At 39.9% G+C, this 11,858-nt stretch overlaps 1 protein-coding gene across 1 annotated transcript in view; it reads right to left on the bottom strand.

Annotated features, from left to right (window-relative positions):
• The window catches only part of LOC110199243 (solute carrier organic anion transporter family member 4C1-like), a 111,699-nt gene extending 101,818 nt beyond the window's left edge, over positions 1 to 9,881 (bottom strand). The window contains exon 1 of the mRNA XM_020973998.2: positions 9,389 to 9,881. Within this exon, the coding sequence (XP_020829657.1) occupies positions 9,389 to 9,689 (301 nt within the window). The 5' untranslated portion in view covers positions 9,690 to 9,881. The remainder of the gene's footprint in view (positions 1 to 9,388) is intronic.
• Between the last annotated feature and the right edge of the window lie 1,977 nt (positions 9,882 to 11,858).

Here is an 11,858-nt window from a genome sequence, read left to right on the forward strand (position 1 = left end):
AAAACCAATAAGGAGGCCACTGCAGTGGCTCAGGGGGAGAGGTGATGAGGCATTGAAGCAGAGTGATGGCTCTGTGAACGGAGAAAACGTAAAGGACATATGAGTTCCTGTGGAAGTTGAATTAAGACTTAGCAAAATTTGACAGCTGATTAGATATTGGCGATGAGGGAAGCAAAACATACACGTCTAAATGGAGACTTAATAATAATGTTCTGAATAATGTGTAAGTCACAGAAATAATAATAATATGGAATGTGGGAATCAAATGAAAATTATGAGTCAACATAACAAAAGTTCTGGGATACAGCTATAGAAATCTTCAGAGGAAAAATCTCTGAAAATATATATTAACAAAACAGAAAAAGAAAGGATTAACAAACTGAATATCCAATTCCAAAACCTGGAAAATGAACAAATACAAAATAAACACAAAAAGAGAACATTTTAAGAATTTGTAGACAAATAGAAAAGTAGAAAACAAAAGATATCAAACTGATAAATAAAATAAAAAACTGGTTCTTTAAAAAGAATAACAGTACCAATATACCTTTAACCTGATCAAAAGATGGAAGAAATTAAATTAATAAAACAAAAATTATAAGTCAACATCATAATAAGGTTTTTGTTGGGTTTTTTAAATTCTTATAACCTACTAAATACATATAATGGTATACAATATGCTAGTAAAACTGAGAATTTAAGAAAAATGAATGATTACCTACAAAACATAAAATAATTCAAATTAACAGAAAATACTAGAGATCTTAAACAGCCCACTCTAAGAAAATGAAATGAAGCATCTATAAGGGAAAGATCAAAGAAAAAAACCCTGAGTCAGGCAGATTAATGGGCTATCAAAAATTTATAGAGCAATTAATAGTATGCCATACACATCATTCTCAAAAATAAAAAAATAAAACATTCCACCCATCTCCTTTCATGAGATGAATAACTGTCCTGATAACTAAACCAGGGAAGGATAAAGCAAAGAAAGAGAAATATAGATCAGTATCACAAATGACTGTCAATGAAAAATTTTAAAATGAAAACCTAGCAAAAAACTACAGCAATATATAAAATGTCCCCCAACGATGACCAAGTAAGATCTTAGAAGAGGTATACAAAATGGTTCAACATTAGGGAAAAAATTATCATTTAAAAAAAATGAAAACAAAAACACACCAAATCACATAATGTTATAAATGGATGCAGCAAGAATCTTTTACAAAGCATAGTCATTTATTACAAAAACCCTACAATCTATAGGCAGAGAATGGTAATTTTGATGTAATTTAAAAGGATATGTACATATCTAGATAGACAAAATAAAAATATATAAACATATGTGTATGTGTCTAAAACCAAAAGCTAGAATTACTTATAATTGGGAGATGCCAGAATTTTTCCTAAGAAATAAGAGTAAAAGAAAAAATGCCTCTTTTATCCACTATTATTTGACAAATATAAGAAGATAATGATAGCAATATGACAAGAGAAAGAACTTAAAAACACAAGCATTAGGCAAAAGGAGACGAAAGCATATGTATTTGCTAATGACATGATGATTTACTTAGAAAACCCCAGAAATTCAGCAAAGAAACCATATGAGACAATAAATAACCTCTGTAAAGTAGCAGTATACAAAAGTAAATCCAAAAAACCATCAACACCTCTTTATAGCAAAAACAAAATGCAAAAGGAAACAATAAAAAAGATAATTCCTTTAAAAATTCTCTAAGATATATGGGCATCATTTACCAAGGCACACACAAGACCTGAGTAACTAAACTAATATAAATATACTAACAAAGCACTCTATAAAGAAATAAAGAATGGTAAATAATTGGAAGGATAGTTATTGTTCATGGTTGGGACATGACAATTTAATAATGGTGATACTACCTAAATTAGTATAGACTTAGTGCTTTATCAATCAAACTACCAAAGGAGTATTTTTATTAAGCTAGACAAAATAATAGCAAATCATTTGGAGAAACAATCTCATGAATATAGGGTTTTTTCTTGATTTTTTTTTTAAAGAAAGCAACCATCAAAACTATTTGGTATTAGTTTCAAAACAGAAAAGCAAGATCAGTGAATGAGACTAGAAAAGCAAGATTCAAAAGCATTGAACACTATAGGCCAGCATTTGATAAATCCAAAACAAAAGACTAATGGGAAGAACTATTCAATAAAAATTACTGGAAAACAGTTCAGTTAAAATTATATCTTGTATCATATACCACCATAACTTCAAATGGATACATTACCTAAATATAAAAGCCCACATGATTTTAAAAAAATAATTTAATTTTCATTTCTCTATTCAATAGTGATTTGGAGCATTTTTTTTCATATGACTATAGATAAGTTTGATTACTTTGTCTGAAAACTGTCTGTTCATATCCTTTGTTCATTTATCAATTGTGGAATGACTTGTATTCTTATCTATTTGATAAATGAAGCCTTTACCAGAGAAACTTGCTGTGAAAATGTTTTCACGCTTATGATTACTGACTGTGTATTTCCCTCCATCCTTTCCTCCCCCACCCCCCACCCCTCACCCTCACCCAGGTTTATTCTACTCTCTCTTTCCTTTTACCCTGTCTTTCCTCAAAAGTGTTTTGCCTCTGACTACTCTCTCCCCCAATCCACCCCGGCTTCTATCAGCTCCCCGCCTTTCTATTATCCCCTTTTCCCTCCTACTTTCCCAGGGTAAGAGATTTCTTTACCCAACTGAATTTGTATGTTATTCCCTCTTTGAGCCAATTGTGACGACAGTTAAGGTTCAAGGGTTGTTCCCCTCTTCTCCTGACTTCCTCCATCTTCCCCTCCACTGTAAAAGTGCTTTTGTGCCTTTTATGAGAGATAACTTACCCCATTCTACCTCTTGCATTCCCTTCTCCCAGTGCATTTCTTTTTCTCTTCTTTTTTTTAGATATTCTGTCATATTCAACTCATACCCATACCCTCTATGTATACTCCTCCTAACTGCCCTAATATTGAGAGTTAGGAGTTACAAGTATCATTTTCCCATGTAGAAATGTAAATAGTTTAACCTTACTGAATCCTTTATGATTTCTCTTTCCTGTTTACCTTTTTATGCTTCTCTTGAGTCTTGTATTTAAAAGTCAGATTTCCTATTAAGCTCTATTTTTCATTAGGAATGCTTCAAAGTCCTCATTTTCATTTAATATCCATTTTTTCACCTGAAGGACTATACTTAGTTTTGCTTGAATAGGTGATCTCTTTCAGGTGGTGATTGGTGGATTCACCAATTCTTTCAAATTCTATTTTACCCTCTGGTTCTAGAATATCAGGGCAGTTTTCCTTCATAATTTCTTAAAAGATGATATCTAGGCTCTTTTTTTTTTTATCATGGCTTTCAGGTAGTCCATTATTTCTTAAATTATCTCTCCTGGATCTATTTTCCAGGTTAACTGTCTTTCCAATGAGATAGTTCACATTTTCTTCTATTTTTCATTGTTTTGATTTTGCTTTATTTTTGTTTGATGTCTTATGGAGTCATTAGCTTCTACAAAGAATTACTTTCTTTTATACCCTCTTTTCTATTTGATCAATTTTACTTTTAAAGGAGTAATTTGTGCCTCCTTTACCAAGCAGTTGACACTTTTTTCATGATTTTCTTGTATCATTGTCATTTCTTTTCCCAATTTTTCCTTTACCTCTCTTATTTGATTTTTAAAGTCCTTTTTGAGCTCTTCCAGGAATTCTTTTTGGATCTGAGATGAATTCACATTTTTCTTTGAGGCACTGGATGTAGCAGTTTTGACTTTGTTGTCTTCTGCATTTATATTTTGATCTTCCCTCTGTCACCATAATAACTTTCTCTGGTCAGGTTCTCTTTTCTTGTTGTTTGCTCATTTTTCCAATTTATTTCTTGACTTTTAACTGTTTTAAAGTTGGGCTCAGCTCCAGGGAGGAGAGGGTATTCTCCCAAGCTTCAGATTTTTTGGGTAGCTGTTTTCAGAGGTAGCTCGGGGAGGTCTGTAGATTTTTTTAGTTCTTCCAAGGCAGTATGATCTATGAAGGTATGTTTACTACTCCTGCCCTGTGCTCTGGCTTGTGAGTAAATACAAGCACTCTTTCCACCTTTGAACTCTGACCAGTAACCTTTCTCCTCAGTAGCTGCAAGCTGTGCTATGTCATCCTGGGATTGCGACTTGGATCCGTGTATGGGAAATAAAATAGAGTCCTGTACCCAGTGCCTGCAAAGGAACCCTTATAATCTCCTTCTGATCAGTTGTCCAACCCCTTTATCATCTGTGGGCTGAGAACTCCAGAAGTAACCACTGCTGCTGCTGATCGGTCACCCCCAAGGCCTGCTGTTGGTTTGCTAGAGCATAGCCTGTGCTGATGTGGCCTGAGCTGGACTGCACTCTACTCTCACCTGGGTGCAACAGAATTTTTCTACCGACCTTGTAAATTGTCTTGGGTTGGAAAATTGTTTCACCCTGTCCTTTTGTGTGCTATTGTGCTCCAGAATTCATTTTGAGGCACTATTTACAGCTGTTTAGAGGAGAATTTGGAAAAACTCAGAGGATTCCCTGCCTTTTCTCTGCCATTTTGGCTCACCTCCATAAGCAGCAGGCTTTCACAATAGATACTCAATAAGGGACCACATCTTTACCATCTGACAATTAAAATGTAAAGAATATAAGGTCACACTGTGTTTATTGTCTGTTGATTACACCCCCCCAAAAAAAAGAATTACTCAAGATTCCTTGGAAGATATAAGGAAAGAAAATAAAGAAAGAAATCATCTTTGTTAACAACTTTCTGATAACAACCACCAGGGAAGCCATTAAAATAAGAAGAAGGATGTATAGTCACCAAAACTCTTTATGCTGTAGTAGAGGAGATCCAGCATAAAGTTCAGGCCAGGAATTTCCTGTGGATTGTAAGATGCTCTATGTGCTAGCTCCTATTTGTGAATTATATTCTGCTGATGATATTAAGAATTAACCATTTTGAAGCCTTTTGGAAGTCTGTAATAATTTAAAGGAGTTTACCCTAACCATATACACCAAACAAACAAAAAAACAAAAACAAGTGAATGAAGAATGTCAATAAATGAGTATGTGGGTGGACAACCATACCAAGCTTCTCCATCAGTATACATATCTAAGACAGATAATACATCTGGATAATGAGGAAGATTAGAGTTTAAATGGAAGAGAAGGATGGATTGGATTACCTTGGGGAAACTGCAAAACTTTATTATCTCCAAGTTTGTCATAAAGCTAAAGCTTATATTTTTTTAAAGCAACATTCACTGATGTTCCTATGAGGTAGTGAAACATGGAATATGATTTTCTCTAAAGAATAAAAAGTTTATATTGCACAAAGAACATGGAGAAGTGGGTGTGAAAAGGTCCCAGTATTATTTTGAGAGTTGGAAAGGTCCTCAGCAACAAAATACCTGACAAATGGTCATCTAGCCCAGAGGTGTAAAACTCGAGGCCCACAAAACTCCTTAGGATGGTCTGAACTAGATTAAAATGTAACTGTGAAATGTTTAACAAAATAAATAAAAATAAAACATAGTTAATGTTAATTTGTGATCTTTATATTTAAATTTGTTAGTGGTGATCTAGCCTATGCTCCAAGACTTCCAGGGAGGGAGAACCCACCACCTCTCAATTTTAATCAATAAACATTTATTAAGCACCCATTATGTGCCAGGCATTGTGCTAAGCACTGGGGCTACAAAAAAGAGGCAAAAGACAGTCCTCTGACCACAAAGAGCTCATAATCTAATGGGGGAGACAACAACAACAAAATATACACAAACAAGCTATATACAAGATGAATAGGGAGTAATAAAGAAGGGGGAAGCACTAGAATTAAAAGGGGTTGAGAAAAACGTCCAGTAGGAAAGGAGATTTTAGTTGGGACTTGAAGGAAACCATAGAGGTCAGTTGGAGGAAGGAAGGACGGAGAAAGGAAGAGCATTACAAGTATGTGTGACAGCCAGAGAGAATGCCCACAGCCCCTAGATTAAGTATCCTGTGTATGGAACAGCCAGAGTTACTAGACCCAAAAGTACGTGGCAGGGCACAACTATAAGAAGACTGGAAAGGTAAGGAGGCGCTAAGTTATAAAGCACTCTGAACACGGAACAGAAGATTTTGTACTTGATCCTGGAGGCAACATGGAGCCATTGAAGTTTATTGAATAAAGGAGGTGAAATAGTGGAACCTGAGCTTTAGGAAAATCATTTTAATGGCTGAATGGACCATAGGTTGGAGTGGGAAGACTTTAGGTAGGCAGATCCACTAGGAAGCTACTGAAGGTAGCATGAGGTAACGTGGGCCTGCACCAGGGTAGTGGCAGTCAATATCAGAGGAGAGAAAAGGAGCATATTTGAGAGATGTTGTTGATGTCGTTCTTTAGTCAGTCTTCAGTTGTATCCAATTCTTTATGACTCCATATTTGAGGGATGATGTTGTTGTTAAATTGTTTTTCAGTCCTGTCCAACTCTTCATAACCCCATTTGGGGTTTTCTTGGCAAAGGTACTGGAGTGCTTTGCCATTTCCTCCTTCAGCTCATTTTACAGATGAGGAAACTGAAGCAAACAGGGTTAAATAACTTGCCCAGGGTCACACAGCTAGGAAGTGTCTGAGGCCTGAAGAGGAATCTTCCTGACTCCAGGTCCCGCACTCTGTGCACTATGGCGCCACCTAGCTGCCTCTGACTTGAGAGATGGTGCAAGGCGAAATTAACAGGCTTTTGGCAACTGATGGAGAAAAGCTGTTTTTTCTCTTTATTTCTTAAATTAAATTTATCATTTCTTAGACGATTTTTTTCTTTTATTTTTTAATATTTGTAACAAGGGATGGCTCTCCTGAGAAGGATATATGGGGGGGAGGGGGACAAGAGATAGTAAGGTGCCCAAGATGACTCCTATGTTGCCAGCCTGAGGATGGAGTTGCTCTCTACAGTAACAGGAAAGGTAGGAGGGGAGGAAGGTTTACAGGAAAAGATAACAAATTCTGTTTTGGTGATGTTGGGTTAAGATGTTCACTAGACATTGTCAAGATTCTATGAGGAGACACCCTGTTTTCCAGAGCTAAGGCCCAGCAAGCAACCTGTGCTCTGAGCCTGGCATAACAACAATCCTCTGTGTTCACCCTCTGGAAGAACACTGCTGCAACTAAACCACAGAACTGATGGCTCCTGTGCTCAGGTGAGCACCAGGGCATGAAGCCCTGCTATGACTGGACTTTTTGTCACTAGACAACCTTGCCTCACTGTTGCTGTTACGCCTACTTACTGTTGCTACATTGCACTGTTCGATTTTTTTGTCTGGCCACAAATATAGAAATCTAGGTTTAGCCCCAGCACATGTGTCTCTCTTCCCTCCCTGCTTGCATGCCATTTCCCCACTAGAGAAAATAAACTCGGTCTGCTCAGTCTGTTCAGCTCTGGCCTCTGAAGACCAAGAGGTTTGAGATGTCCAAGTGTCCAAAAGACACTTGAAGATATGAGATTGGAGGTCAGTAGAGAGGTTGGGGCAGGATGTAAATTTGTGAAGAAGTTTTTCCTGAGACAAAGTGTAAATGTGTCCTTTTGTAACTTCCACCCCCTGCTGCTGGTTCTCACCTCTTGGGAAAAAAGGAACAAATTTAATCCCTCTTTCACATGACAGCCCTTCAAATAACTGAACACAGCTATCATGTGTTCATGTTAAAATACCTAAATATGGCTATCATATTTTTTTTACAAGCCTTCACCAAATGCATTACATTCCTGTCCATCATACCTAAATTTTAAGCATTGGTCCTGAAACCCAAATTTTGCTTATTGTTCAGTTGTATCTGACTGTCACCCCATTTGGGGTTTTCTTGGCAAAGATACTGGAGTGGTTTGTCATTTCCTTCTCCAGCTCATTTTTACAGCTGAGGCACTGTGGCTATTCATTTCTTCTATCAATCTTTTTCTTCTAAAAGTCCTACCTTTAATTGTCATCACTGATGACATACCTGTTCTTCTACGGTCTATAGTTTTTGCCCAAGTCTTCATGACCCCACCAATGGTTCCTAGATTTTTTTGTAGCAGCATCAGTCATCCCAGCACAAATTAACAAGTGGTTTTCTACAGTCTTCAGTCTGTCCTAGTACTCAATCCAAGCATGGATTAAACATATAAATCACTCCCCTACACAAACACTAAACTCTACCCTAACTAGATTACTCATTCCCTAAACACACTATGCACTTTCTTATTTCTGAGCTTTCCCCAGTCTACAACATGATCTCTCCTACTAAAATCTTTTCCATTATCTAGCTTGGTTGAAATTTCCTCTAAAGTTTTCTTGATCACCCCAGCCACAAGTGAGCTCATCTTTCTCTTTAAATTTTTTGTAACACTTTCATGGCAAACTTATACACTCTCTCTTGGTTTATAGGTACACTTTATTAGATAACCTCACTAGATTGCAGGCTCCCTTAGGGCAGAACCAAGGTAAAGCCAGTTTTGTATCTTAACACAGTCAGTACCTTACAGAGAGCAGATCTGCAATAAATAGTTGCTGGCAGGTTGGATAAATGAACTGTTGCCTTTCCAAACGGAAAGTAAACTCCATGGGGCTAACGAATAATAGTTAACAGAGCCACCAAAAGCCACTCACCCTCACCCCATTCTTGCACAGATACACAACAGGCACTAAAAAATTTGGTGACAAGCTATATTCAGATGCTTAGAGAAACATGAAAAAATGAAAGGAAATGAAATTTAAGATAAGCAGGCAATAATCCTAAGGGGCCTTTGGTCTCCAAGGATAAGTGTCATGAGCTTATGGACACCATTTTTTTTTTCAACTCACTTCCTATTAATGCTGACTACTTGTGGACTAGACTCCACTTGCCTTCAACTAGATCTACCCTTTATCACACCACCCTTGGTCCTTCGGATTGGAGGGTGGAGCCCAGGACCTAACCTTTCATCTCTCATCTGGCTGCAACGCCTCGGGGACTTCTCTCAGACACTCATCCCCAACCCCCAATACACACACACTTTTCGACTTCCTTTGATGGGTTGTCTTCCCCTGTTAGACTGTAAGCTCCTTGAGGACAGGTTAGAGAATAACTGGATAGAGAAGATAGCTAGCTAGCTAGCTAGCTAGATAGATAGATAGATAGATGGATGGATGGACGATAGACAGTAAAGATACATGTGTGTATACACACATGTGTAAACGTATAGAGGTCTGCAGAGAGATCAGATCTCTCTACATATAAACATCAGTGTATATATGCATGCACCGCGGTGCCCAGCGGTACTCAGTGATTTTGACCACAGCCCTTCCGCTCTTCCACCTCCGCGCACGTCATCGGGCTCCCCCCCCTCCTCGGGAGGGGTTACCTTGGGCCAGTGCCAGGAGGCAGTAGTGCAACAGGAAGCCCTTGGGGTTGTTCCAGTGCTGCAGACAGTCCTGTGTGAAGTTTCCCCAACCGCACAAGCCCTCCTCCAGCTCCGGGGGCTGCGCCTGTGCCCGCTGCTTGGGGGCGGGCGGCGGCGGCGGCGCCCCCTGTTCCTCCGGGGAGCTGGGTTGGGAGGCCGACCTGGAGACCTCCTCCTCGGCAGGAGGCTCCGGCAAATGACGCTGGAGGCCGGGGCTGGATGGGACGAAAGCCGGGTTGTCGATGCCTCCGGCTGCTTCCATGGCGGGACGCGCCCCAAGTCGCCTAAAGTAGCCTCCCGGTGCGGGGAAGAAGCTGCGCTCGGTCCCCCGGCTGCGCTCCGGCCCCGGCCCGGAGGCGAGGCCGTAACGCGGCCGCTACCCAACCGCGCAGCCCCTGCCTGTAGCCGGTCGGCCCGCGGCCCCTAGCCCCCAGCCCCGAGGCGGGGCGAGGCGGGCGCTGCCCACGCGAGGCCGCGTGGCCCCTTGTGGACGACTCTACCGGGGTGGGGGTGGGGGCGCTGCTGCGCTTGCGGGAATTACAGTCGTGGGATTTATTTTTAAAATTTACTTGTTCATGAGGCTTTCTCGAGTTCTCAGGCCACCCGAAATAGCTGAAGGATCCCCACGAAAGCATGACCCCACAGGCAGGCAGTTACTTCAACCCAGACAACAGCACACTCCACTTTGAACGTGCTCTTTAAAAACAATGGGCTAAAAGAAAGTCCGCGCACAGTAAATGCGGCTCTTTGCCTTTACCACATAAGCTTCTCACACCCAGAAAACCCACGCGCAAACCAGCGGCTTAAGGCGCCGCCTTTTCCACACACGAGCCGCCCACGCCACTCCCTGCCCTCTCGAAATAGGGCCTCCCATCGTAAGGAGAAAACGGGCCAGTCACTGTGGCGGGAGCTTCTCCCCCATCTCCTACTTGTAAATCCCTCAGGATCGCCCTCACTGCTTCTTTAGAACCGGTTCTGTCTCCTCCGTCCATTCCCCCAACCACCCAATCATTCCTCTCTCTCTGATTTTCTAGCTGTCCTTGTATACTTTCTCATTCCCAGTTGCCTACAAATTCACAGAAGTCTTGTCTCCGAAACCAAAACCAAAACCCTTCACCCTCAAGTTACTGCCCTATATTACTCCTAGAAAAAGCTGTCGATTCGGTCTTTTCACGTTTTAGCCCCTTGCACTCTGACTTCCTGTTTCATCACTCAACTGAAACCCCTTTCTCTAAGTTTACCAATGATTATTCTTCATCCTTAGACCTCTATGCAACATTTGATTGTGACCACCTTCCTCCTTTCCCCAATATTTGTTACTTTTTGCGTTTTGATGGCCCTCTTCTCTGTATGGTCTCTCATTAGTCTCTTTTGCTGAAGTATCACCCATGTCTCACCGGTTTTGTGTGGTAGTACCCCAGCACTCTATCCTTCTGTCCTTTCCCTCTCTACTTTCTTTCTGTGATCTTATCAGTTCCAATGGTTCAACTAGTATGTCTAAGTGGATGACTTCCAGATCTGTGGATATTCAGCTCAAGTTTTTCTCCTGGCTTCCAGTCCCCTCACCACCAAAAGCCTATTGGACATTTCCTACTGCTTACCTATAGGCATCTCAAATTCAACATGTCCAAAACAGAACTTAATCTTTGCTACATGCCACTATCTTACAACCATCTTTTCTTTCTAACTTCCTTTCTGAGGGGCCTAAGGGCACCACCCTCCTTCTATTCAACCAGGTTCATAAACTTGGAGTCAGCCTCAGCTCCTACTATGGCAATCCCCATATCCAGTCATTTTTCAAAGTATCCTGTATCTTTCTCCTGTCAATTCACAGGACCAATATCCCAGTTCTGGCCCTCAACACCTCTCACTTGGATTATTGCAGTAGCCTACCTGTTCCCAGTCTCTCTCCTCTAATATAATCCTCCACACAGCTGACAAGTTGATATTCCTAAAGCACAAATCTAAAGTTCCAGCAACTTCTGCATGCTTCTACTATAAAATGCAAAATTTCTCTGAGTTTTAAATCTCTTTACAATGTGGTTACAGGACTCAGAGTAAGTTTTAACCTCTCGGGCTAAGTTTCTTCATTTATAAAACTGGAATAATAATAATAGCTCCTATTTTACAGAGTTGCATGGATCAAATGAGATAACATGCAGAGTGCTTTGCAAATCTTAAAGTGCTATCTGTTATTATGTGATTACAAAGCCAATGTAAGTGATATTTGAAAGAGCATTGAAAATAAAGTACTGCATGATGGGCAAAATGAAACTTTTGTTTCAGTTTTCAAGAAAGGAAGAACAAAGTATGAAAATGACAGCCAGGGATTTTGACTTCAGTTCCTGAGAAAACAGTATAAATGACAACATTGGTGAATATCTAGAAAGGGTTATCAAAAATTAACTTAAACCTCGTATCCTTTTCTGGC

This window comes from Phascolarctos cinereus, unplaced genomic scaffold (genome assembly GCF_003287225.1).
Source record: "Phascolarctos cinereus isolate Bilbo 61053 unplaced genomic scaffold, phaCin_HiC Scaffold_4;HRSCAF=312, whole genome shotgun sequence".
Lineage (NCBI taxonomy): Eukaryota > Metazoa > Chordata > Mammalia > Diprotodontia > Phascolarctidae > Phascolarctos > Phascolarctos cinereus.